Source organism: Leptidea sinapis, chromosome 6, assembly GCF_905404315.1.
Source record: "Leptidea sinapis chromosome 6, ilLepSina1.1, whole genome shotgun sequence".
NCBI classification, from domain to species: domain Eukaryota; kingdom Metazoa; phylum Arthropoda; class Insecta; order Lepidoptera; family Pieridae; genus Leptidea; species Leptidea sinapis.
In genome coordinates this window covers 1,865,051-1,889,311 of record NC_066270.1, presented here as the reverse complement: position 1 = coordinate 1,889,311, position 24,261 = coordinate 1,865,051, and the positions used below count along the sequence as shown (strand labels likewise).

The 24,261-nt window shown below is 37.1% G+C and overlaps 3 protein-coding genes across 3 annotated transcripts in view; 1 reads left to right on the top strand and 2 right to left on the bottom strand.

Annotated features, from left to right (window-relative positions):
• Nucleotides 1-951: 951 nt before the first annotated feature.
• Nucleotides 952-5,297, bottom strand: LOC126964879 (ras-related protein Rab-8A). Its single transcript, XM_050808197.1, has 5 exons — nucleotides 5,105-5,297; nucleotides 4,780-4,840; nucleotides 4,506-4,710; nucleotides 4,277-4,417; nucleotides 952-1,640 (listed from the first exon to the last, which is right to left on the bottom strand). Exons 1-5 carry the CDS (start codon nucleotides 5,226-5,228, stop codon nucleotides 1,536-1,538), a joined length of 636 nt encoding a protein of 211 aa, XP_050664154.1. The 5' UTR covers nucleotides 5,229-5,297; the 3' UTR covers nucleotides 952-1,535.
• A 4,699-nt stretch (nucleotides 5,298-9,996) lies between these two features.
• LOC126964882 (DNA-directed RNA polymerase II subunit RPB7) lies at nucleotides 9,997-14,999 on the top strand. Its single transcript, XM_050808201.1, has 6 exons — nucleotides 9,997-10,303; nucleotides 10,392-10,501; nucleotides 12,021-12,180; nucleotides 13,497-13,547; nucleotides 14,342-14,479; nucleotides 14,890-14,999. The coding sequence occupies exons 1-6, from the start codon at nucleotides 10,292-10,294 to the stop codon at nucleotides 14,938-14,940; spliced, it is 522 nt and encodes a 173-aa protein (XP_050664158.1). The 5' UTR covers nucleotides 9,997-10,291; the 3' UTR covers nucleotides 14,941-14,999.
• The window catches only part of LOC126964851 (myosin-I heavy chain), a 51,057-nt gene continuing 41,791 nt past the window's right edge, over nucleotides 14,996-24,261 (bottom strand). Inside the window, exons 38-39 of the mRNA XM_050808169.1 lie at nucleotides 21,750-21,953; nucleotides 14,996-18,488 (exon numbers count right to left, since the gene is read on the bottom strand). Of these exons, the coding sequence (XP_050664126.1) occupies nucleotides 18,384-18,488; nucleotides 21,750-21,953 (309 nt within the window). The 3' untranslated portion in view covers nucleotides 14,996-18,383. The remainder of the gene's footprint in view (nucleotides 18,489-21,749; nucleotides 21,954-24,261) is intronic.

Genomic DNA, 24,261 nt, shown 5'->3' with positions numbered 1-24,261 from the left:
AGCTTCTACACGAGCACCTTCGCGTGAGGATAGTTTCGCGTTGGGTGACGCACCGAAGCTGGCCCGTGTGGAATGATCCATAAAGAAGCCGGCTTGTCTCTCGGCGCGTAAGACATTGTGACAGGAATCCTGAATTTATCAATACGATCCCGAAACAAAGCGTCAGGTGACAGTAAGGCTGTTCCAAAACGAACCAATGCCTACCAAAGTGAAGCGATCGAGAAGCGCAGGTAAAATTTTGATTGTTAGTTTCATCACTGTGACGGGGTATTTCGTGTCGATTCCACTACAAAATCAAAGCTGCATTAACGACAAAATGCCTACTAGAGGTTATTTCTGACATGAGCGACAGCTTTGCTATTGCTTCACAACGATAACGTGCCTGCGCACTCAGCACTCAAAGCAAGGGACTTCCTGGACACCAAAATCATCAAAGTCACGTTGGGTCCTGATCTAGCACCGTTTGAATTATTTTTTATTTCCTGCATTAAAAAATCTACTGAAAGGGATACCAGTTTTCGTCGCCGGAAGATGTACTAATAGCATTCCAGAAGGCTGTTCTTAGAACAGGTGTTTACGGCACACTGGAAAGTGTTTCGAAAACTTGTTTAGACGCATGAAGACTTGTATAGAGTACTTTGAAAAAATTTTATAAAAAAAAATGATCATGATAAAAGCGAAAGCCACAAATCGGGTGTGTCTTAACAAGCTGATATACAAATGGGTCACGATAGTATATGTTTGAAGAATCAAGGTTTATAATTTTTTTTTAATTTTAAGATTTTTAATCCATATATTTTTCCGAGCTAACAAGAGGTAAAGTGCAAACACTACCTCTATCTACCTCAACAGTTCAAGTTGGACTTATCATTTTGTATAATCAAAAAAGATAATAAGAACACCACATTGTAGACCAAACATCAACTAGTAAGTAGAAAAAAAAAATCATAATCATAAAAAAGCACTGTTTATTTAAATTAAATAAAATGTAGTTTATATTACATTAAAATATATTACCTTAACATAGCAAAATGAAAATACAGCTAATCGTCTATTAAAATAATATCCATCAAACCTTGTTTAATATTATCTACCAAAATTTGCCCTAAAATAATAATGTCAAAAGTAAATATTTTATTTGCATTAAAATACTGTTGTTGTTTCTTACTCCAATTATGTAATAAGTAGGTAAATATTATTTAAATTGAACTTACAATTTTTATTAAATTATATCACATTATATGATATTAAGTGGTATCCAAAATGGACAAATATACAACATTAGGGTATCTAACGATTATGATAGTATGAAATATTATGGCATACTGCGCGCCGCCATTTGTCCTCTGATCAATACGCAGTTCAAATTTAAATCCAACTCAGTTTATAACCTCAAATAAATTGTGGATATAAAAATACAAAAGCAAGTCTAAAACCCTGAAATGGGTTGCACCAGTTAAAATGTAGGTCGAAAAATATTTGGGTTTGCGACCCTTATTGATTTAGTTGGGGAGATAATGTAGTAGAAAATATTGTCAGAGTATGGAGCAGCGGGACAACCAAGATGTTGGCTTGCGGGGCTGGTCTGTAGCCTTCAACAGGTGGGTCCCTCCACGGACTCCAGGGGGATTACTTGCCTCCTGTTACATAAAACAAACATTATAAGTAAAAATAGTATTAGCATAGAGCATAGCTCAAACTCTAAATTTCTATTTTGTGAGTCTCATCCATCATTTTTTATTTAGTAGCAATTTATCAATGGAAAACACTATTGTCTCAACATAAAGAGCACTGAAGAATGAATTAGTATTGACAGAATAACTACAACACAGTCGCATTATCTCTGGACCTCGCTGGAATGTGAAGACCTCTCCCGATCTCCTTTCACCCCCTCGCGCTGTTCCTGTTGCATCAGTAGGTACGGTTTGCAGTTTCACTAACGTTAGGTATCTACATTTCGTGATATTTTCATGCCATCACTACTTTGTTTTTGAAGTTTTCATTGTTACGAATTGGTTAATACTTCTGTAGTTTCTGTTGTTCTGTGTCGCTATAATAGTACTGCCAGAAAAATGAATGCTTTTTTTACCAGACCCATTCTTTAATTGATTTTTTATAATTACAATAATCAGCATCACAACACAACACCTTAACATCAATTTTTAATACTGAAAAAGTAAATTGTTGCTGATTTATTTAATAATATCCTAGTGATGCTTGTTTAGCACACCATAACAATGATGTGACGTCATCAACATCAGGTCCAGTTATAATGTAACCTCATGGTAAAAGCAACATCTCTATATTATGGATCCTAACAACTTTCTACACCATCAATTCAAATATTAAATATAATAAAACATCAAGGAAATAAAGTACACTAGAACGACAATAACACTCACAAAAAATTAAGCACAAAATAATTAAATGCTAGTTAAAATTAAAATTCTGAGCTAATTTTTAACAACCTATGACTTGGCAACATCTAGTTAATTATTCAGTAAAAACATAATTTAATTGAATCATTAATGCACATCCTCTCAGTGAAATGATAGATTAGTGCAAACATTCAGATAATTATTTGCAAAATAACATTGAAACATTATTTAAAACTGGTAAAGTATGTTATCAGTTAATTATTGTAAAACAGCAGGATAAAGACTATGATTATGTGGGTTTGTGTAATTTTGTTCTCTTTTGCATCTCTTATCAAAATTGGATTTTTATACTATTTTAGTCCATAAGTTCAAAAAATCTTACATACATTAAATGTATACAATCCAAATTTAATAGAGGCATATTAATTATTATAGTTTGAATGTAGCTGAATTATTTTAAGTACTACTTTTTAAATTTGTATTACCTGAAAGCAGTAAATTTGATTTTTATTCTACTTTGATTACATTACTAATTAACCTTCCGAAATAGTACTCTTTCAATATTTATTTTGCGAAATTTAATACTATATATATCGATACTCTTAACATAATTGTAAAATATAGTGTTAAACTTATATTCTCACTACAGCAGCAATATGAACCCCTGTATTATTATCACCCTACCAACTGTGAAAGACACTGTTTTCTCATTGGCTGAATGTTGGCATCAGTTGAATCTAAACCAAATAAAAAAATCTTGGTTGGTGTTAGAGAACATACAGACATTACTTTAAAACCTGAGGGATCACATTTCTTTAGCTTTTTTTTCATTAAAAGAGGCTATTTGATACTGAAATTAATTACTTCATACTAACCCATGATGACCTACATTAAATTGAACCTGCTACTGACAATGAAAATTATAAGACAAGAAACTCAAGAATGTGATGGTGAAAGTGAAGAAGTGTTTCCTATTCAATCGCAGTGTCTGCCTTAAATACATGCATCAATGGGTTAACCAGGTAGACATTCCTGTACTAGAAAAAATTATTTTAATTATCATTAAATACCTCCCAATAAACAAAAATATTGGATTTCTTTTAAGAAGTTTAATAAATGTTATGTTTATAGATGTATATACATTTTGAATTTCACAATACTATTTGTTTTATTTCATACAAAATATTCTGTAGATTTTGTACTTATTACCAAACACACCAGGAGTCCAAATGGGGGTAAAAAAATTCCGAGTTTGGATTTACAAGGTTCTGCTTTGTGTTTCGGTTAGAACTGAGCCATAGCATTAATATAAATGTTATGGTTATATGTATTTATGTATGTATATTCTAATAAATATGTCACTGTTTAGCACTGTACAGGATGTGACTAGTGTGGGGCTAGGAAATTTGTGTGAAAGTGTACATACTTTTATAAATACTTATTTTTCCAAATCTGCATAAATATTTTCCTGTATTAGATACCATTGACAATAATGTTTCAATATTTAGATATTAGTATAAAATAAATACACAAACAGCTTTTAATATATATATATAAATATTACCTTCTATTCTCACAAGATAGTCATGGAACAAAAAGAAAATTCAATAAATTACAATTCTTTACACATCAATAACATAATACAGATTACAGGTATATAAGTTATGGTTAATTATATTCATAACTCAAAAAATATAATATTTATCACTGATTATTAATCATAATAAGGGATAGTTTTCCCTATAGAATTCTTAATTATTACCAATTTCAAACTAATATAAATATGATATAGAAAGTAGAAGACAGAAAAGAATATTAACAACCTGCATCTTTGATACAAAACATACTGTTATGTACCAAACATTCAAAATAGTAATTAATAAACATATTATGCTCACCTGCTTTTTCTCCATTTTAGCTTTAATGTCCCTCGCAAGAGTATAAAATGCATATTCAACATTTAATGAGTCCTTTGCTGAAGTCTCCACAAATTTTATTTGATATTCTATTGCTAATTGTTCACCTTTTTCTTTTGAAACCTTAAAATATGTATTGAAAGAGTATAATTATCATATTTTTATAAATAAAACAGTTCAGTATGTAGTCAGTATTGATGCTAGAATGTACCTGTCTTTTATCATCTAAATCACATTTGTTACCAAGTATCATTTTCTCCACATCAGCACTTGCATTTTCTTCAATATTTCTTATCCAATTTTTTATGTTTTCAAAGCTCTTTTCATTTGTGACATCATAAACTAGCATTATGCCCATAGAGCCCCTGTAGTATGCTGTAGTAATGGTACGGAATCTTTCTTGTCCTGCTGTATCCCTGCAAAGCACATTTATTTAGTGACATGAATACTATATTCAATATTCAATTTTGAATGGATTTACTTACCATATTTGTAATTTTACTTTTTTCCCATCTAGATCTATTGTTCTTATTTTGAAGTCAATACCTGCAACAAACGAATGTTACGATTACAAGTTCAATGTAAAATTTGTGTGTATGATGTCATAAATAGTTCATTAATTAATTTGATAAGGGCTCCTAGATTAATGAGCCCCACCCTGTTGACCAATGTTTTAACACAACGATGTTATACACGACTAATGTACAAACTCTACGTAACAGGTAAGAAGAAGATATACTCAAATAAAAATATTTTTTTTTAATACAATAACCTTTAGACACAAAGAGATAACGTCTTATTAAAACATACCAATTGTTGATATAAATGAAATGTTAAATGCATCTTCTGAAAACCGAAACAATATAGAAGTTTTTCCAACTCCAGAATCACCTATTAAAAGTAACTTAAATAAACAATCGTAAGTTTTTGCCATTTTTTAAATTATGATTATAGAAAATACGGCCATTCATTTGGCATTTTTGTCAAACGCACCAATGTAAATCACAAATTTGACAAGATATAATTAATATATTGGTAAGTTGTCATTTGTCACTGTCTATTCTCCAAATCCAAACATAAATTATGTAGGTAGATAGAGATTACAGATCCATAGTTATTTTTTTTTGGTTCTGTTCGTCCATCTGGACAGGCAAAGGGGTCAAAAGCAGATCCATAGTCATTGCATCACAGTGCTTTGGAGCTCAAGAGAGTTAGCCCCCCAGATTTTTTATTTTTTTAATTTTTTTTTATTACATCGTTAGTTCGCCATTTGTTCTTGATTGTTCTCTATAAACATTTGTTTGTTCTCGATTTATTTATTTAAAAAAAATTGCAATTCATTAAAATTGGTTAGGTTATGTTAGAACAGTTAAAACAACGCACAAGCCGAGCGTAGCGTGCCGCGGCAGCGGCCGGCGAGTCCCAGAACCAAATAGTAGGCGTTTCCCCCCATTAACAGGGGGCGGGGGCTAACTAAAGGGTATGTTTTTAATTAATTGTTTTTAAATAAACAACAAAAGAACAAACAATTATTTATAGTGAACAATTAAGAACAAACTACGAACTAACGATATGCGATATTGAAAATTCAAAAATAGAAAAATGTTTTTTTTGGGGGGCTAAGTTTGATGAGCCGTGCTTTGGTCAGTTAACAGTTTTCGTTAGTATGATATTTAATGTCCGCCAAAAAATAAGTGACTGAACATATAACCAAATATATAATATATTTTCTAACAATATATTTTAAGTAATATAATAAGGTTCACTTAATTTTTAACTATAGAAATGTGATACAATATTTATCTTTTCAGCTTTCTGGAAAAGTTCATACCAAAGTTACCGAATTATACGGCGCGAATATATGCGATCTTAAGAAAAAAGATGGTGGTATTCGTCCTATAGCCGTGGGCTGCACCTTTTGACGCCTTGTTTCTAAAATTTGTTGTAGACTTATTTCTCCTTTCCTATCAACGAAATTCATCCCAACTCAGTTGGGTTTTGGCTGCAAAGGTTGCGAAGCTGCAGGCCACGCTGCGCGTACTTTTTTGGAGAGTACCTCTGGTATGTCTTCTTAAAATTAGATGTCAAAAATGCATTTAACTGTTAATGTTGATAGGGGAGCTCTGCTGAGAGAAGTTAAAAATTCAATTCCTTTAATCTATAATTATATTTGGCATTCTTATAGTAAATCATCCAAATTATTTTTCAATAATCATATTTGTCAGCAAGGCGACCCTCTTGGTATAGCAATATTTAGCCTAGCCGTCATTCCGCAATAACAAAACTAAAATCAAAATTTCATTTTTGGTAATTGGATGATGGCACTTTGGGTGGTGAAGTTGACACTGATTTAGATGATTTGAATGTTGTAATAGAAAGTTTTAGCTCAATCGGCCTTGAGTTAAATTTTTCGAAATGCGAACTTTTTATCGGCGAAAATTTCCGTATTTCAAACCGGGTTGATATTACCAATAAATTTAATGTTCTGGCCTCCAATATTAAAGTTTTGAATAAGAATTCACTTCACCTTCTTGGAGCACCATTATTTCCTGTTTCATTTCCAACGATCTTAGATGATCACATTATAAATTTAATAACGTTAAGGACAGATTATTTAAAATTAATTCTCATATGGCCTTAACTATTATTCGGTCTTGTTGGAAATTTCCAAATCTACTTGATGTAATTGATATTTCACTTCAAAATATTTTAGAAACCGTTTTGAATTGCGCGTTTACAGATCGTCCATGGTCTCAAGCCTCTTTACCGACACGGTTTGGTGGGTTGGGTACTCGCAAAGTTTCGGGCGTTGCCTTACCAGCATTTCTATCTTCAGTTCATAGTGCGCAGTCTTTGGTTACTAGAATTGTAAATCATGTACCAGGTAACTCAGAGATTGCGTATTTGAACAAAGCTAACAATACTTGGCTAAAAATAGCAAATATTAAAAAAAAATCCAAACGACTTAATGTGTCAAAAAGCATGGGACGCACTCCTTTGTAAGTCAACCGTGGATGATCTTTTACCTCATCTACTGACAGAACAGAGCGTGCTCGTCTTATGGCCGTGACACAAAATGAGTCGGGTTTTTGGTTACAAGCGTTGCCTTCTGCGCCGATTGGAACGCTACTTGACAATATGACATTGTCAATATGTGTATCACTCCGGATAGGTATAAAACTGAATGAACCACATCAATGTAGATGTGTGCGTTCAGGTGGATTCTCTTGGGCGTCACGGGTTGTCCTGCCTAAAATCGGCAGGCTGTATCAGTCGTCACGGCAGCTTTAATGAAGTCATCCGCAGGGCATTTGCCGCTCTTAAAATACCAGCAGTTTTAGAGCCAAATGGTATTTCCCGCCGCGATGGTAAGCGTCCTGATGGAATGACACCGGTGGCATGTGCACGGGGAAGGGTGCTGGTGTGGGACGTGACTTGCGTCGCCTCTCTGGCTCCTCTTCATGTCCAAGTTACGTCAGTTGGTGCTGGGGCTGCTGCTTCGACTGCCGAATACGGCAAGCGTCGCAAATATGTTTGTCTCGGTGAGTCACACATCTTTGTGCCGTTTGGTGTGGAGACACTTGGCTCGTGGGGCCCAGAGGCGCGGAGAATGTTCAAAATACTATCTTCGCGCCTCAATAAGGCTACTAGAAACCCAAGCGCTGGCAGCTATTTCGGTAAACAGATCAGCCTAGCTATCCAATGTGGAAATGCTGCCAGTATTTTTGGTACGCTTCCACGTAATGATAGTTTTAATTTTATGTAGTCATAGTATTGTAAATATAGTTATAAGATTTGTTTTGTTTGAATAAATATAATACAATTATATATTAAAAAAATATTTATCATTAGCAACAAAAAATACCATATAGTTACAGTTTCAATTAATGAAATTATACAGTATTCGATAAAAAACTTACAGTTTCAATTAATGAAATTATACAGTATTCGATAAAAAACTTACAGTTTCAATTAATGAAATTATACAGTATTCGATAAAAAACTTCATCTTTTAATTAGTTTATAATAACACATGGGATTTCGCTTTAAAAATCTGCGATTGTTATAAAAATAAACAGGAAAAAATAAGTGAATTACTAACAGCTAAATACAACATAGGCTGCATCTCCACGATTGTGTACACAGTATGTTTATTAGAAGTAAGTAACTATTAAATACAATATTACTAGCGTATTCTAAAACTTCTTGGAATGTAATAATAATAAAGAAAAGGAGAGAGAAAATATACATTTGAAAAAATAGACGTGAATAATTGGAGTAAGGGTAATATTTTTTTATTTTTATTAAAGAATAGGATTTATATAAACTAGATTTCCATTTGCATAAACACATGAACCCATATCCCAGTCGTCAGCCTGTACGAGATTAGTAAGGTCATAGAACAGCTTAAAAACAACAAGGCACCGGGTGGTGTTGGAACTACAGCCGAGCTTCTAAGAACTGGTGGTGCTCCTGTTTTGATGCTGCAGAAGCAATTCAGCCCTGAAATCCTAGAGAGCAAAATGCCACAAGAATGGCACCGAAATGTAGTGGTGCTGTTCGAAAAAAAGGACGTTAAAACCCTTTTGAAGAACTTTAGACCGATATCACTTCCATAATTACGAATCGTCTCGTGCGCAGGAAACCGAATTCAAGGATTTAGCTCCATAGACCAGGTATATACTTTACGGCAGGTTATATAGGAGACGGAGGAGTATAACCAGCCACTAAGCATGGCGTTCATGTTCATGAATGAGAAAGCCTTTGGAAGATCGAGATCTGGGCGGCAACACATTGATTATTGCTATATCGATATATTGAAGCTTTGAAGGATTTGTAGAGAAACGCAACCACGTCAGTTCTTTTTAACATTGGATCTTGAAGCCTATCCGACAGCAGTTGGGAGTAGACAAGGCGATGTCATATTGCGGAAACTATTCATCGCTGCGTTGAAAGATGTTTTTAGATTCTAGACTGGAGCTATTCTGGACTGGGCATCAACGACAACGGCGAATACATACATACGGCAACTCACATGGAAGACTTAAGCCATATGCTCGTTGGCTACAAAACAGCTTCCACGGAGTAAAATGAATACGTCACACTAAATCCCGCACTTACTTAATTTCGTGAAAGAGTCACTTGTCACTCGTCGAATCCAATTCGGATTGGCAGCATTCGAGTAGCTCCATAAAATCTTCCCAAATACCACAGTGTCTCAAGACGAAGCCTTTTACGGAACGCAAACGAAGTCACTAACTGTAGGCCTTATGAGAAAGCTCGTGGTCGCTCGGAGGGCAATGGGGAGGACTATGCTGCAGAAGAGAGCTGAAGCTGCCCTGTGAGATACAATCAAAAATGAGGAGATCCATAGAAAAATCAAAGTCACTGACATAACCCGGATGATTACAAAAATGAAGTGCCAGTGGGCTCTACTTTGAGCTTTGGCTTGAGGGACAGAGGGCTGTTGAGGTAGTAAAATCCTCGAAAAGTGACCACGTGCTGGAAGACACAGTATTGGTAGGCTCCTCATAATATCTGGTCAAGATCGCCGGTATTGGACGAGGGCAACACAGGACCTATCGTCGTAGAGATCTATGTACAGAACACTTTTACTCTAACGAGGATCTCTGTCTAGCAGCGGATGTCTTCCGGCTGATATGATGATGATGATCCAATTAACAAAAAATTGTCTTCTAAAACTTACCGTGCTTCTTTTTGTATGCCAATTTATCGGCCACAAACGGAAACCCAGCAATACGATTAACTTTACTTTAAAAAAAGGCCCCTGCATAGCAATTATTAGCACGATTATCGACACCCAGTCGGTGGAGCCATTTCACTGTACCTTTAAAAAAAATAGCCAATTGAATACTGAAATTTGAATTTAGCTATATAAACATTGTGGTAAACTAGTTAAATTAAATATAATAACATGAAATTATGATTTGAATTTAATTGTTAGACATACACTGTATTAAATCCTACCATAAAACCATGTTTTACCATGTACGTTGAAATGTTCATATAGGTAATTCAAGTTTAAAATGTATTCAAGTAAGTTTAAAGTTAATGTCTTCTTTTATGATTATTTCAGATATCTTTAGAACATGAAATTTTGTTACATCCACGTTATTTTGGACCTCAATTACTGGATACTGTCAAACAAAAACTTTATACTGAAGTTGAAGGAACTTGCACTGGAAAGTATGTAGAATTAATAACACTACATTCTGCTTTAATATAATTTTTAATCAATCTATTTTGAACAATTACTGCTATCCTATAAATTATGACTATCTATTGATGCCTGGTAATGGTAATATGTGATTTAATTTGTATAGGTAGTTTAATTTTTTCAACTTTGGATATTTATCTGAGAACGAAGTAACGATCAGTCAATTGATCAGTTATAGCATCATTTTAAAGAAAAAGGCCACAACCATTGATATACAAGCATTATTGTGTTTCGGTTTGAAGCTATTGAAATTACTGTGCTAATGAGACAAATCACCTTATGTATTAAATAGTAGTTAACTGTAGTTACTTCCATAGTATTATGTCCTACGGTATATTGCTGTGGGGCAGCGCTGCCTATATTAATACAATATTTGTGCTGCAGAAGAGGGCTATTCACACTATTTATAACCTAGATCCTAAGGAATCATTGAGAGCAAAATTCAAAGAAATTAACATCTTGACTGTTGCTTCTCAATATATTCTTGATAATGTAATGTATTTTCATAGGCACATAAGTGAATTTGCCAGAAACTGTCATAACCATAATGTTAACACCAGGAACAGACATAAGCTTATAATGCCTGCTACTCGGCTAAGTCGAGTTAACAAGTCTTTTGTGGGGCGATGTGATACTTTGTAAATGTTACTTTAATTATTGTAAAACATATTTTTGATGAAAAAAAAGCCTGAGGCCCGAGGCATTCATTTTGGAATGGGTGGTAGTTTTTTTTGACTTTCAATAAGTGATTTTTACATCCTATTTTGAATAAAAATATTTGAATATGAAACAATATGTATTGTTTTTTTTTTGGATTTATTTCTTATGGAATAGGAAGACAAACAAGTGTACGGGTTACCTGGTGTTAAGTGATCAACGCCACCCACATTCTCTTGCAACACCAGAGGAATCACAAGAGTGTTGCCGGCCTTTAAGGAAGTAGTACACGCTTTTTTTGAAGGTACCCATATCGTCCCGGAAACACTGCACAAGGAAGCTCATTTCACAGCTTTGTAGTACGTGGAAGAAAGCTCCTTAAAAACCGCACTGTGGAGGACTGCCACATCTCCAGATGGTGGGGATGATAACCTAATTTGTGGCGTGTCGTGCGGAGGTGGAATTCGGCAGCAGAAATCAGGTTAAACAGCTCTTTGGAACACTCCCCGTGATAATTGCGGTAGAAGACACACATTGAAGTCCAAGTGATCCAGCCGTTCACAGAGCACTGGGTGCCCGACAATTCGAGCTGCTCTGCCTTGCACACGGTCAAATGGATCGAGCTGATACTGGGGTGCGCCAGACCAGGGATGACAGCAATACTCCATGTGTGGCCGGACCTGCGCTTTGTGGAGCGCTAGATATGTTAGACAAGTCTTGTTTAAGGGCTGTGAAAACTAATAGGTTTAATGCTGTTTGCCTTCCATTTGGCTAACAGCTCCATTGCTGATCGAATGTAAAGATCAAACAAAGGCTTATTAATATTTACAGATATGGTTTTGTAATAGCTGTAACAACAATAGATAGTATTGGAGCGGGGCTTATACAACCTGGTCAAGGTTTTGTTGTGTATCCTGTGAAGTATAAAGCGATTGTGTTCAGACCCTTTAAGGGTGAGGTACTAGATGCGATAGTAACACAGGTTAATAAGGTATGTTGTATGAATGTATGTATAAACAATTTGTTATGTTTTTTTTAAAGTGATAACCCTCACTTCTAGGATTAATAGTTAATACACAAATAAAATTTGAAAAACAACAAAATTTTATGATTGATGTGGGACTCGAACCCACGATCTCAGGCATTCTGTGCCGGTGCTCTAACCAAATGAGCTAACCGTTTGAGTGATCTCTCATTATAAAATCTTGTATGCTTTGTTCAACTCTCAGGTTGTGGTTTCATCTACAGGATCTACTTTACAGTTGATAACCCCAATATTTGCATATTAGGAAATTGACATGAGATGTCACTCTTGTAAATCTAAACAATTTGTTGTTTCTTTTAAAGTGATATACCTCACTTCTAGGATTAATACACAAAAAAATTTGAAAAACAACAAGATAATGCATGAAATATAGTCCAATACTCTGAGAAAGGCTGAATGCCTATGCATTATATTATAGATATCACATAGAGGCATTGATTTACTATTGTTAGAAAGGCTCCAATTATTAAAAGCCCCATAAATGCTGATGTTTCATTAGAATGTTTTTTATTAGAGCGGAATACATCATACAGTAGTAAAGTGAGAGATTTCTTTACACAGGATGTAGGCTTAAGTTACACCTTTTCTGTGGCCCTGTTGCTGGCAGCTGCTGTAAAATCAGAGTTATATCAAAAGTGCCAATTCCGTGGCCATCTGGAGGGCAAAGCCAAATTGGCTTTGCAGAAGCCGGGCGTCATCAATAGAGCATACCTCAAGCCGGCCCACATTCTAACGCTCTACGAAGCGCAGGTCCGGCCACGGGGAGTATTCCGAAGAGCTGTTTAACCTGATTCCTGCCGCCGAATTCGACCTTCACAAGTTAGGATATCATCCCCACCATCTGGATGTGTGGCGGTCCTCCACAGTGCAGTTTTCAAGGAGCTTTCTTCCTCGTACTATAAAGCTGTGGAATGAGCTCCCTTGTGTGGTGTTTCCGGGACGATATGACATTGGTACCTTCAAAGAAACCGCGTACACCTTCCTTAAAGGCCGGCAACGCTCTTGTGATTCCTCTGGTGTGATGGCAAGAGAATGTGGGCGGCGGTGATCACTTAACACCAGGTGACACATACGCTTGTTTGTCCTCCTATTCCATAAAAAAAAGTGCTACTGGCCTTTGAGGAATGTTAACACTTGTTTACAACAACTCAAATCATTTTTTTTTATTTTCATACCACAGTTTATCAAAAAATTCTTGAAAATTTATTGCCCGAATAATCTAATATTAATCATTCAATAATTTGTGAAACTTTTTTTTTTAGGTTGGAATGTTTGCACAAATTGGACCTTTAAGTTGTTTCATCTCTCACCATGTAAGCTATTTTATACCTTTAATTTTGTTGAATCAGTTATCACTGTAGTTATACACTGTGTTAAAAAAACCCTGTACAATAATTGATATGGGTATGAATTAGAATGGGGAGACTAACCAAACCACTAAAAATAAAATAAAAAATCAAAATCCCTTTAAAAGATTAAATGCTACAGTAAAAAGAACATTTAATATTAAATGCTTCCAAAGATCTTGAGAACCCCTGACTGATTTATTCTACCAGTAAACTAAGGTCATCACCCTGTCCCAGTTAATGGTGTAGAACTAGCATCAGCTGAGCGGTGTGTCAAACGAAAAAGTTGTGAAACATTGCAATAAATGTGTCGTAGTCAGTGGCAGTCATGTCGAGCAGAACCTGCGGTTGAGAGACACTTGAGCATGTGGATGTAAAAATGAGTATTTAATATTACAAAATTTTCGTTTTTTGTAACATTAATGAAATGCACCCATTTCATTGGGAGTGGGTGGGGAAAAATGAAAATGGCTGCAAGCAGAGGTGTCCAAACTTTTATAATTCTTGTCAAAAAGCTTTGTTATGAGATTAATTTATTCGTCTAGAGGGCCTCTTGCTGTTAGTCAGCGCATGACATCATGCCATGTTTGAGTGTGGACGACAAATGCTACATCTTACACTCGCAATTTGTTAGTCACTTTATATTGCGTGTGTGTGTGCATTGCTGAAAATAGAGGTTAACAGTATACCGCTATTTTTTTCGACTTGTTCACAGCAGCTATCAGTATAAATTACCTAAAATTTTGTTATTCCTTCATTAGTCGATACCTGCCGATATGGAGTTTTGCCCCAACGTGAATCCGCCCTGCTACAAAAGTAAGCAAGAGGACAATGTGATTCAGGAGGAAGATGTCATCAGACTCAAGATAGTGGGCACCAGGGTCGACGCTACTGGCATTGTGAGTATCAATATTATATCTCTAGTTACCTTCTATTAAATTATTGCAGTAAATAGACTAGAAATGCCCATAAGCAAAACAAGGTGCCACTCTCAAAGAGTTTCTTGCGCCACTTATCCTCTCTCTCAGAGTGTGATTTGTGTCCAAAGTGGTGGCAGTGTTAGAAGTGACATCAAAAATAATTCTAAAGGAATCAATTTTGAGGAAATTAAGATTTTTAGATAATTTGGACACCTAAACTGACTATTGTTGTTGACTTTTAGTCACTGTTTTAGTGTGTGTGTGTGTTGCTGAAAATAGAGGCTAACTGTTCGCTGCTATTTTTCGACGAGTTCTAAGCTGTCACAGTCTATATAGTAGATTGTTGTTTTATATCTTAGCTCTTATTAAACTCCTTTTCTATTTTTCAGTTTGCCATCGGTACTCTTATGGACGACTACCTAGGATTAGTAACACAGTAATTAATATGATACATAATATATTTTGTAAGTAAATTTATAGAATAAAACACTTGAATAATTTTATTGTTTATATTTATTTGGCATTTAAATTATTGGGAATGATTATATTGTTTGCTGTATAACAAAAACTATCAAAAAAGGAATATTTGGACACAATCAGTCTGTTTGGGCAGTATCTTGGTGGCTTATTGTTGTAAATACAATAATTATTATTGTAAAATATAAACGAGTAAAAATTCAAACATTACAAAAGTATAAAATCAAAATACAGACATTGTAAATAAGACAAAATATGAAAAAAAAAAATCAAAATAAATCATTCTTCATTAAAAACACATAATTTTCAATGAAATTATTTTGTCGCGAGTAATTAATACAGTGTTTATTTACCATACCATACTTAACTATCAATATTAAATCTAGGTTATTTTCAAGAATTGAACTAATGAGTAATAAAAAAAAAATATCCAAAGGGACGTCAAAATTCTTTGGTTCATCAATTATATACAAATTAAGTTAAACTTATACAAAATAAATAATAGCCTATTTGAATATTGCTCATACGACATATGGCATCTAATAAATAATACTCAACATGAGATCATAACTCAAAGCAATTGTTCTAAGCACCAAAAAGGCTTCATCCAAACCAAATTAATGCCCATTTTGCCTTCACAAGCATTCTCCACATAATTTTATAACTACTACTATACATAATTCACAATAAAATATTGAGATATAACATTGTGCAATAGTGTTATATTATATTTAAATAATTTTCAATTTGCAATACAGCATAGTTAACTCAGTGGATATTGCGAGGCTAGGCTGGCTAGTAAGTTGGACACCAATTAGCTCATGTGACCTTCAGAGATAGCTTAAGGGTCAATGACTGATATTTTTTCTGCTACATGACCAAATGACGTAGATAAAAGATGAACAATAGATTCGTCACTAAAATGACTAATAATGTGACAGAAACACATAAATTAGATTGGTATTGCGATTAAGCGAGACGAACTACAATATCTGCTATCCCTTTCGGGTATGCGAATTTTTTGTTTGAACCCATTTCATCAGCTCCCAACAAACAATGGCTGCTGTGGGCCAACACTATTTACTTTAAATTCTTATTATTAGGACGTAATTGAGTGATTTGATGTGAATTCAGTTATTATTAAAATTTGGAAATTGTTGTCTGTTAAGTTACACAAATTATTCAGAATGAAAACATAACACTCGTCACAGTCTATTGCTATCTCATTCATATACGCTGACAGCGAAACTAGTGTTCATCTCTATCTATGACAAATTATATATTCAATATTTTTCATTATTTCAAATTGTTATATAACATTAAACATGATTTTCATTTCATTTACTAGCCAGTGTTCTCACGCGGCGAAAGGCACAAAACAAGACGTCAGGACAATAATATATACTCGCAATAAAAACAGACATATACTATTTTATAAAGTCAAAAGAGTACAGGTAAGTGATACCGAAGTAAATGTAGGTAGTTAATACAGTTGATATGAGGTTCCCTAATTACAAGTGATATTACTTTATATGTAAATATTCTTATGCCGGTTTGTACATTCTGGCTCTATTAATGATATTGTAATATCTCCTGACTATTATCTAATCATTATTTAGAAAGCCAGAATGTATTAGCGGATCATGAAAATCTTATATTTAGGTTTTACTGTGGAATTTACTCTATAGAACAAGGTAATAGATATTTCAATAATATTAACATACTTCTTAGAATATAATGCCAAGAATTACATGATAAATAGAGAAAATCTCGTTTTGTTTTCATGAAATGGGACGACGACATCTAAATACACGAGGAAGGAAGATCAAATTACAACATCGATTGAGAATCTCATATACTATTAACAATCTTAAAATTTATACTGTTAACTGCTCTATTTTAATAACACGAATTTATAAATAATGACACTAGTAATATTGCGTATAGGAGTTAATATGGAGGAATATATCACCTAGGAGTACTAACAGTCTATTGGTTATTATTGCTTCCCCGTCATCTTGCAACGATAAGGTCCATCCAACACTAAAACCGAACACTGAACACTTTGAAGTAAATGTTGCAACTTTGATTGAACTAATTAATAAGGTCATATCGAGACTAGCATTCCTCAGGCCTGTTTACCTTAAGGTCTTACAAACTACTAATTATGGTACCTATACATAATATTACTCAAAGAAAATTTTGTTATGCTCTCAAAAACAATGAACTGTAATAATTTTGATTCTTATTTACTTTGAGTAATATTATATCTTCATATAATATCTAATAACGATACTATAATCAACATTTACTTCCCGTAGGCGACCGTTAAAATAACGCTAAAATTCTATATCTAAAAGAATGAGTATAAAAATAAATTCACCAAGCGCGACTCAAACAAGTTCCAGCGAATGAAATGCGAGCAATGAATGTTAACGAACCAATCAAAAACGGTCACGCTTCAACAATAATCTGTGTAGTAATGTTCGGAGTACATCCTTCTAACATTACTACATACTCTTCTACGACCGGAGAATGACTACAACAAACATGAACGAATGTGTAGTCAAAGTTTTTAGGCTAATAGAGTTGAAATATACAAACAGCACTATATTAGCCTAACCGGCCGCGTCACGTCCCAAGTGTGTTGGTGCAAAGTGTAAAATACAACATAGATGTACTCTGCAACTCTATCTCCACATATACTCTGTACATAATATGATATATATGTATTAAGTTTTTCAATTATTATAAGTCTGCTCTCAGAAAAGCATATTATGGCATATAAGTATACCTTTTTTCTGTTTTGTGAAAAAAAATGAATAACCAGTTTGGAATTTATGTTTTGATATGATTGGTAGTCTATAGACAATAATTGGCTCATTAGGTGATATTTAGTCTGTGACACAGATGTGAATATGAGATATATTGTGACTGTTTGTACATTTTTATAAGTGAATCATTCAAAATAGTTTACCCGGACTAGATTTTTATGCCCGGCTGTATGTTAATGATTGACTCTTTAAGAATAGAACTATACTTTGATATCTGTGCCTCAAGTGCAAGTGTTTGATACTGAGTCAAGTATGTCCTGTAATGAGTTTATATAATCGAAGTCTAGCCATAGACTCAATATTTAAAAGTCGGTAATTACTATTCGATTGGATCATCGACAGCCGATAGTTCGATAATTTGACTTTCTATTTTTAAGTCTGGCTCGGACGTGCAAGATATTGTTAGTTTAACTATATCATGTAATACTATTTGACCTGGCAAGTTCGAGTAACAGATTCAGATTATAGAGTGATGTTGGAGATATGAAAGTGGAAGATATGAATTGCAGCTGCTCTACTGTTGTCTATTGGCGGCTGGTGACGTGGAAGCACTGGCACTAGTCGTGCGGGTGTCAGGAAGCTGCGGGCGCAGCGCCGGCGGGTTGCGGCGCCGCCGGGCACACAGGCCCGCGCACAGCTTCTATGTAGTCCTTGATCAGGGTTGCGATCTGGTACGCCTGCGGAACATATACAATCACTTAGGCATTGGGTTCTGGGTTTGGCTGGAAGGTAGTTGAAGAACCAGAAAATAGATACAATATTATCAAGGGGTGAAGAACCACCTGGTTAGAATGGAAGAGGATCGTGATATTAAATAAAATAAATAAATAAATAAATATTAAGAAGTCCTATTTCAAATCGACAAAGGTTGCGTTCTCTTGTTGCAGAGGCCGTACTTCGGGCCGTTGTAACGGAGTAATTCAAAATAATTAAGTCTTTTTCTGCCACCAAGAGTAAAATGCAAGTACTATTTATGTTTCGCCTTAAAGTGCCTCGTGACAACTATAATTACTGGACTGTTGTTTATTTTTATTTATTTATTTATTTCATATAGGAAGACCAACGGCGTACAATAGTTTTAAATAAAATCTAATAGTGACAAAAAGCCAATTAAAGGTCCTCACGGATAGCAACATATTAGTTTAGAATACTTACGAACACTTAAGGTAATACTGTCAACGATAGTGATAGATATACTTATATCATAATTACATACTTATGCTCTAACAATTCAATGAAAGAATTCATTACTCAACATGTGCCTGGCCGATGCTACGCTTGTGCAGAATAGATCTAAGCCTACTCGCTTATCGATTTTATTAAAGTTACTGCTCACTTGCTACAAGTAGGAATTTTGCCATTATTTGAATTTAACTAATGGTGTCTGTATAAGATAAGCATTGAAACGCAAAAGACTAACAGGGGTATTAATTTTTATCAAAGTTAATATCTCGGGACAGTCAATTAAATTGGAAGTAAGTTTCAAGAGGAAAGATGTATCTGCTATTTCTCTTCTCATGGAGAGAGGGAGTAAATAAAATCGTTTGCAAAGATTATAATAGTTTTCTCTTTTAAAAGAAATTTTAAGTCGAAAACATAAATACTTAATAAATTTTAATTGTATCCTCTCAATTCGTCTAATATATGTGCCGTATTGTGGGTTCCACACCAGGGAAGCATATTCGAGTATACTGAGTACGAATGTGCAGTAAAGAATTTTAAATGGTTTGATGTTTTTGAACCAAGCACATGTGCGTTGTACAAATCCCAGGGTGCTTGAAGCTTTCTTGACTATATGTTCAATATGATCATCAAATAACAGTTTAGAATCATATAAAACTCCAAGATCACGACGACAGTATTTTTTGTTAATGTTTGACTTTTTAATTTATAAACCGATGGTATAATGTTATATTTACGTGTGGAAGTAACTACAGAGCATTTGGAGCGATTAAGATCAAGCTTATTGGTTTGGAAATGGTATTAAATATCTTCATAACATCAGCAAAACAGAGCAAGCGAATGTTATGAAAGCAGGTGGAAATATCATTTATAAAGAAAGTGAATAATAAAGGACCAAGTAACGATCCTTGCGGAATCCCACTAGGATTGGTTACCCAGCTCGAGAAATAATTACTGATCACCACAGCTTGTGACCTTCGGTCAATATAAGATGAAAACCACCGAAGCAAGTCCCCGACAATGCCGAAAAGTTGAATTTTCGATAAAAGCGTCTTATGGTCTATTCGGTCAAAGGCTTTGCTATAATCGGTACATCTACCTTTTCTTTTCTTTACAAGAGTGCGATGGTAGGGTTGTGACATAACATCTTATGTGTCAAGGTGACGAGGTTATGCCAGCAGCTGCGCGTGGTCGTGCGACACGAGCGCGGCCCGCGACCCGCGCCGCAGCAGCGTCAGCCGCGTGTCTCACATTACAGAGTGCGACTGGCACTCACCTGCTCGGTGGAGAGCACCAGCTTGGCGTGCTTGCGGTCGGCGCGCGTCACCAGTAACAGCGCGCGCGGCGCGGGCGACACGGCCAGCAGCTGCGCGTGGTCGTGCGACACGAGCGCGGCCCGCGACCCGCGCCGCAGCAGCGTCAGCCGCGTGTCTCACATTACAGAGTGCGACTGGCACTCACCTGCTCGGTGGAGAGCACCAGCTTGGCGTGCTTGCGGTCGGCGCGCGTCACCAGTAACAGCGCGCGCGGCGCGGGCGACACGGCCAGCAGCTGCGCGTGGTCGTGCGACACGAGCGCGGCCCGCGACCCGCGCCGCAGCAGCGTCAGCCGCGTGTCTCACATTACAGAGTGCGACTGGCACTCACCTGCTCGGTGGAGAGCACCAGCTTGGCGTGCTTGCGGTCGGCGCGCGTCACCAGTAACAGCGCGCGCGGCGCGGGCGACACGGCCAGCAGCTGCGCGTGGTCGTGCGACACGAGCGCGGCCCGCGACCCGCGCCGCAGCAGCGTCAGCCGCGTGTCTCACATTACAGAGTGCGACTGGCACTCACCTGCTCGGTGGAGAGCACCAGCTTGGCGTGCTTGCGGTCGGCGCGCGTCACCAGTAACAGCGCGCGCGGCGCGGGCGACACGGCCAGCAGCTGCGCGTGGTCGTGCGACACGAGCGCGGCCCGCGACCCGCGCCGCAGCAGCGTCAGCCGCGTGTCTCACATTACAGAGTGCGACTGGCACTCACCTGCTCGGTGGAGAGCACCAGCTTGGCGTGCTTGCGGTCGGCGCGCGTCACCAGTAACAGCGCGCGCGGCGCGGGCGACACGGCCAGCAGCTGCGCGTGGTCGTGCGACACGAGCGCGGCCCGCGACCCGCGCCGCAGCAGCGTCAGCCGCGTGTCTCACATTACAGAGTGCGACTGGCACTCACCTGCTCGGTGGAGAGCACCAGCTTGGCGTGCTTGCGGTCGGCGCGCGTCACCAGTAACAGCGCGCGCGGCGCGGGCGACACGGCCAGCAGCTGCGCGTGGTCGTGCGACACGAGCGCGGCCCGCGACCCGCGCCGCAGCAGCGTCAGCCGCGTGTCTCACATTACAGAGTGCGACTGGCACTCACCTGCTCGGTGGAGAGCACCAGCTTGGCGTGCTTGCGGTCGGCGCGCGTCACCAGTAACAGCGCGCGCGGCGCGGGCGACACGGCCAGCAGCTGCGCGTGGTCGTGCGACACGAGCGCGGCCCGCGACCCGCGCCGCAGCAGCGTCAGCCGCGTGTCTCACATTACAGAGTGCGACTGGCACTCACCTGCTCGGTGGAGAGCACCAGCTTGGCGTGCTTGCGGTCGGCGCGCGTCACCAGTAACAGCGCGCGCGGCGCGGGCGACACGGCCAGCAGCTGCGCGTGGTCGTGCGACACGAGCGCGGCCCGCGACCCGCGCCGCAGCAGCGTCAGCCGCGTGTCTCACATTACAGAGTGCGACTGGCACTCACCTGCTCGGTGGAGAGCACCAGCTTGGCGTGCTTGCGGTCGGCGCGCGTCACCAGTAACAGCGCGCGCGGCGCGGGCGACACGGCCAGCAGCTGCGCGTGGTCGTGCGACACGAGCGCGGCCCGCGACCCGCGCCGCAGCAGCGTCAGCCCGCGCGCGTCCACCGCCAGCCACAGCGCGCGAGGCCAGTTTGACGTGAACGATTGCTGCACACCCACATTTATATTACTATAATTGTATTCAGCCAAAGCGTCTCATTATTCTAAATTCAAGTGGACAATTTTAAAATTTGTGTGATCGTGTTTCATCCAAGGAAGTAACTGTCAAGATGTGTCTTTTTTGTATTATCTTAATGAAACATCGTTATCTGAATGACCTGGAATCCATGCTAAAACTATGTTGATATTGCGGTCATAGCACTCTTTCAATGATTCTCTAATTTTGAGTATAATTGGAAACTGTTTTTTGACTTAAATGGATTTGATAGAATTGATGGAAGGCAACTTTTAGAGTCAGAGTAGAATTGTTCATGCAATGAGACTTAACAAATAGAATTGTTTCGAGGATGGCAATTGATTCCCCAGTAAAAACAGAAGTGACAGAAGGGCAGCGATAACTCAGTATAATTCTAGTAGTGGGAATCCAAATTGCAACACCGTCCGAGCTCATACCTGTTTTTGAAGCATCAGTGAAGATCTTATGCCAATTTTGGAAATGTGAGTGCATTATACGAGAGAAAGTTTTATTGGCTTCTATAGTATACTTATCAATGCCCAAGTCTAGAATTACTTATGGTTGGAAAGTAAGGGCATTGAAAGGCATGGCGAATAAAGGCAATCTGGAATATTGAAAGAGGGGATTAGAGAGGTGACAAAATAATAGGTAACTGTGGAAAATGTAAGGTCTTTTGTCTTCAGGAATACTCTTATTATTGTACAAAGCAACTAATTGGTCTAATTTTGAAGCAAAGGATGTCCATGACATTCAGCTAGTTTGAGAAAAAAAAATATTGGCAAGAAATTGACGGCGAAGTGAAAGGGGAGGTTCCACACACTCAACTTGCATTGCATTAATAGGGCTGGATTTCATGGCTCCCAATATAATGCGTAAGCATTAAGCTTGAATTTTGTCCAATCTGTTCAGGCCTGCCTTATTTCCTTTTGTTGTCAATATGACAGTGTTGACATCTGTCAGGTGAAGTTGGCAGATACAATACCAACGTTTGTCGTATCCTTATCCTTTCATTTTGTTAATTTAAAAGTACGAAAAATCAATTATATCTATTATGTTTAATAAGATTCATTAATGATATTTTATTTTTAATAAGATTCATTAAATATATTTTCTTTTTAATAGGTTATAAATTATATTGAGTACTAAATTTTGTGAAAATTAAAATTATACTCGCATGAGTAAAAGGGTCACATCGGTTTAAAAATCTCTTTAAAAATAATGATGACTCGAACATATTCCAATGTCTCTAATGAGTAAGTTCTACTAAAAGCCGTTCAAGATACTAGAGGACAGTAATGTTGATGGTCAATATGACTAAACCTACCTGAGAATTATTTGTGAGAAATGAACGAGAACAGTTTTATTTTATTTTAAAAGAAAACTTACAGCTTAATTTAAAGAAATTAGTCAATAAATACAGAAGAAGAATATAAGCTAATTACAAGTTTCCACAAATAGAATTTACATATGAAGAGGAAAAAGAACCCTCAAGTGGGAGAAATAAAGTAATAAGGCATACAGGGGAAGAAAATGCAAAGAATAAATAAATATAAAAGCTATACAATGAGCGGCAAAAAAACCTAATTCAAATAGTGGCAAATGAGTTTCTTAACAAGATTAAGGAATTATTTATAATTGTTAAAGAATTAATTTGCCAGTTTGCCAGCGAATAGTGGTGGCAGTGATGCAAAAAAGGTCCAAATTTTTATTATTCATACAAATTTTATTCAAAGTTAAGGCAGATCTGAGCATATACGAGTTTTTACGAAATGTGGTGTGTGTAGAATAGAAAAGGTACAAGGATGTGTATTAAAGGCGATTTTAAAGAACTAACGAAGTAACATCTCAAGAAGCTGCGCACAATCAACCGTATTATTTAAAATATTGATGAGGTAGGATATATCACTTTTATATCTTCGAATGGTAAGTGACAGTAGATGCAAAGGCACATAAACCTTTATATTTCTTATCAGAATTGAGTTTAAATTTGAAATTTATGAAACGAGTAATTCTTTTCTGGATTATTTCTATGCGTTGAATATACACTTCATAATTGGGGTTTCAAATTTGAGATGCATATTCAAGGTTGCTTCTAACCAGGGCACAAAGTTGGAATTATGAAAACAAGTGACAATATCCTGAATGAAAATAATAAAGAGTAGAGGCCCTAGTACGGAACCCTGTGGCACGCCTGAGGGAATACTGCGTCATGAAGAGGTAAAGGCGTTGAGCACTACAGTCTGCGATCTATTTTTTACATAGGAAAAAAACCAGCGAAGC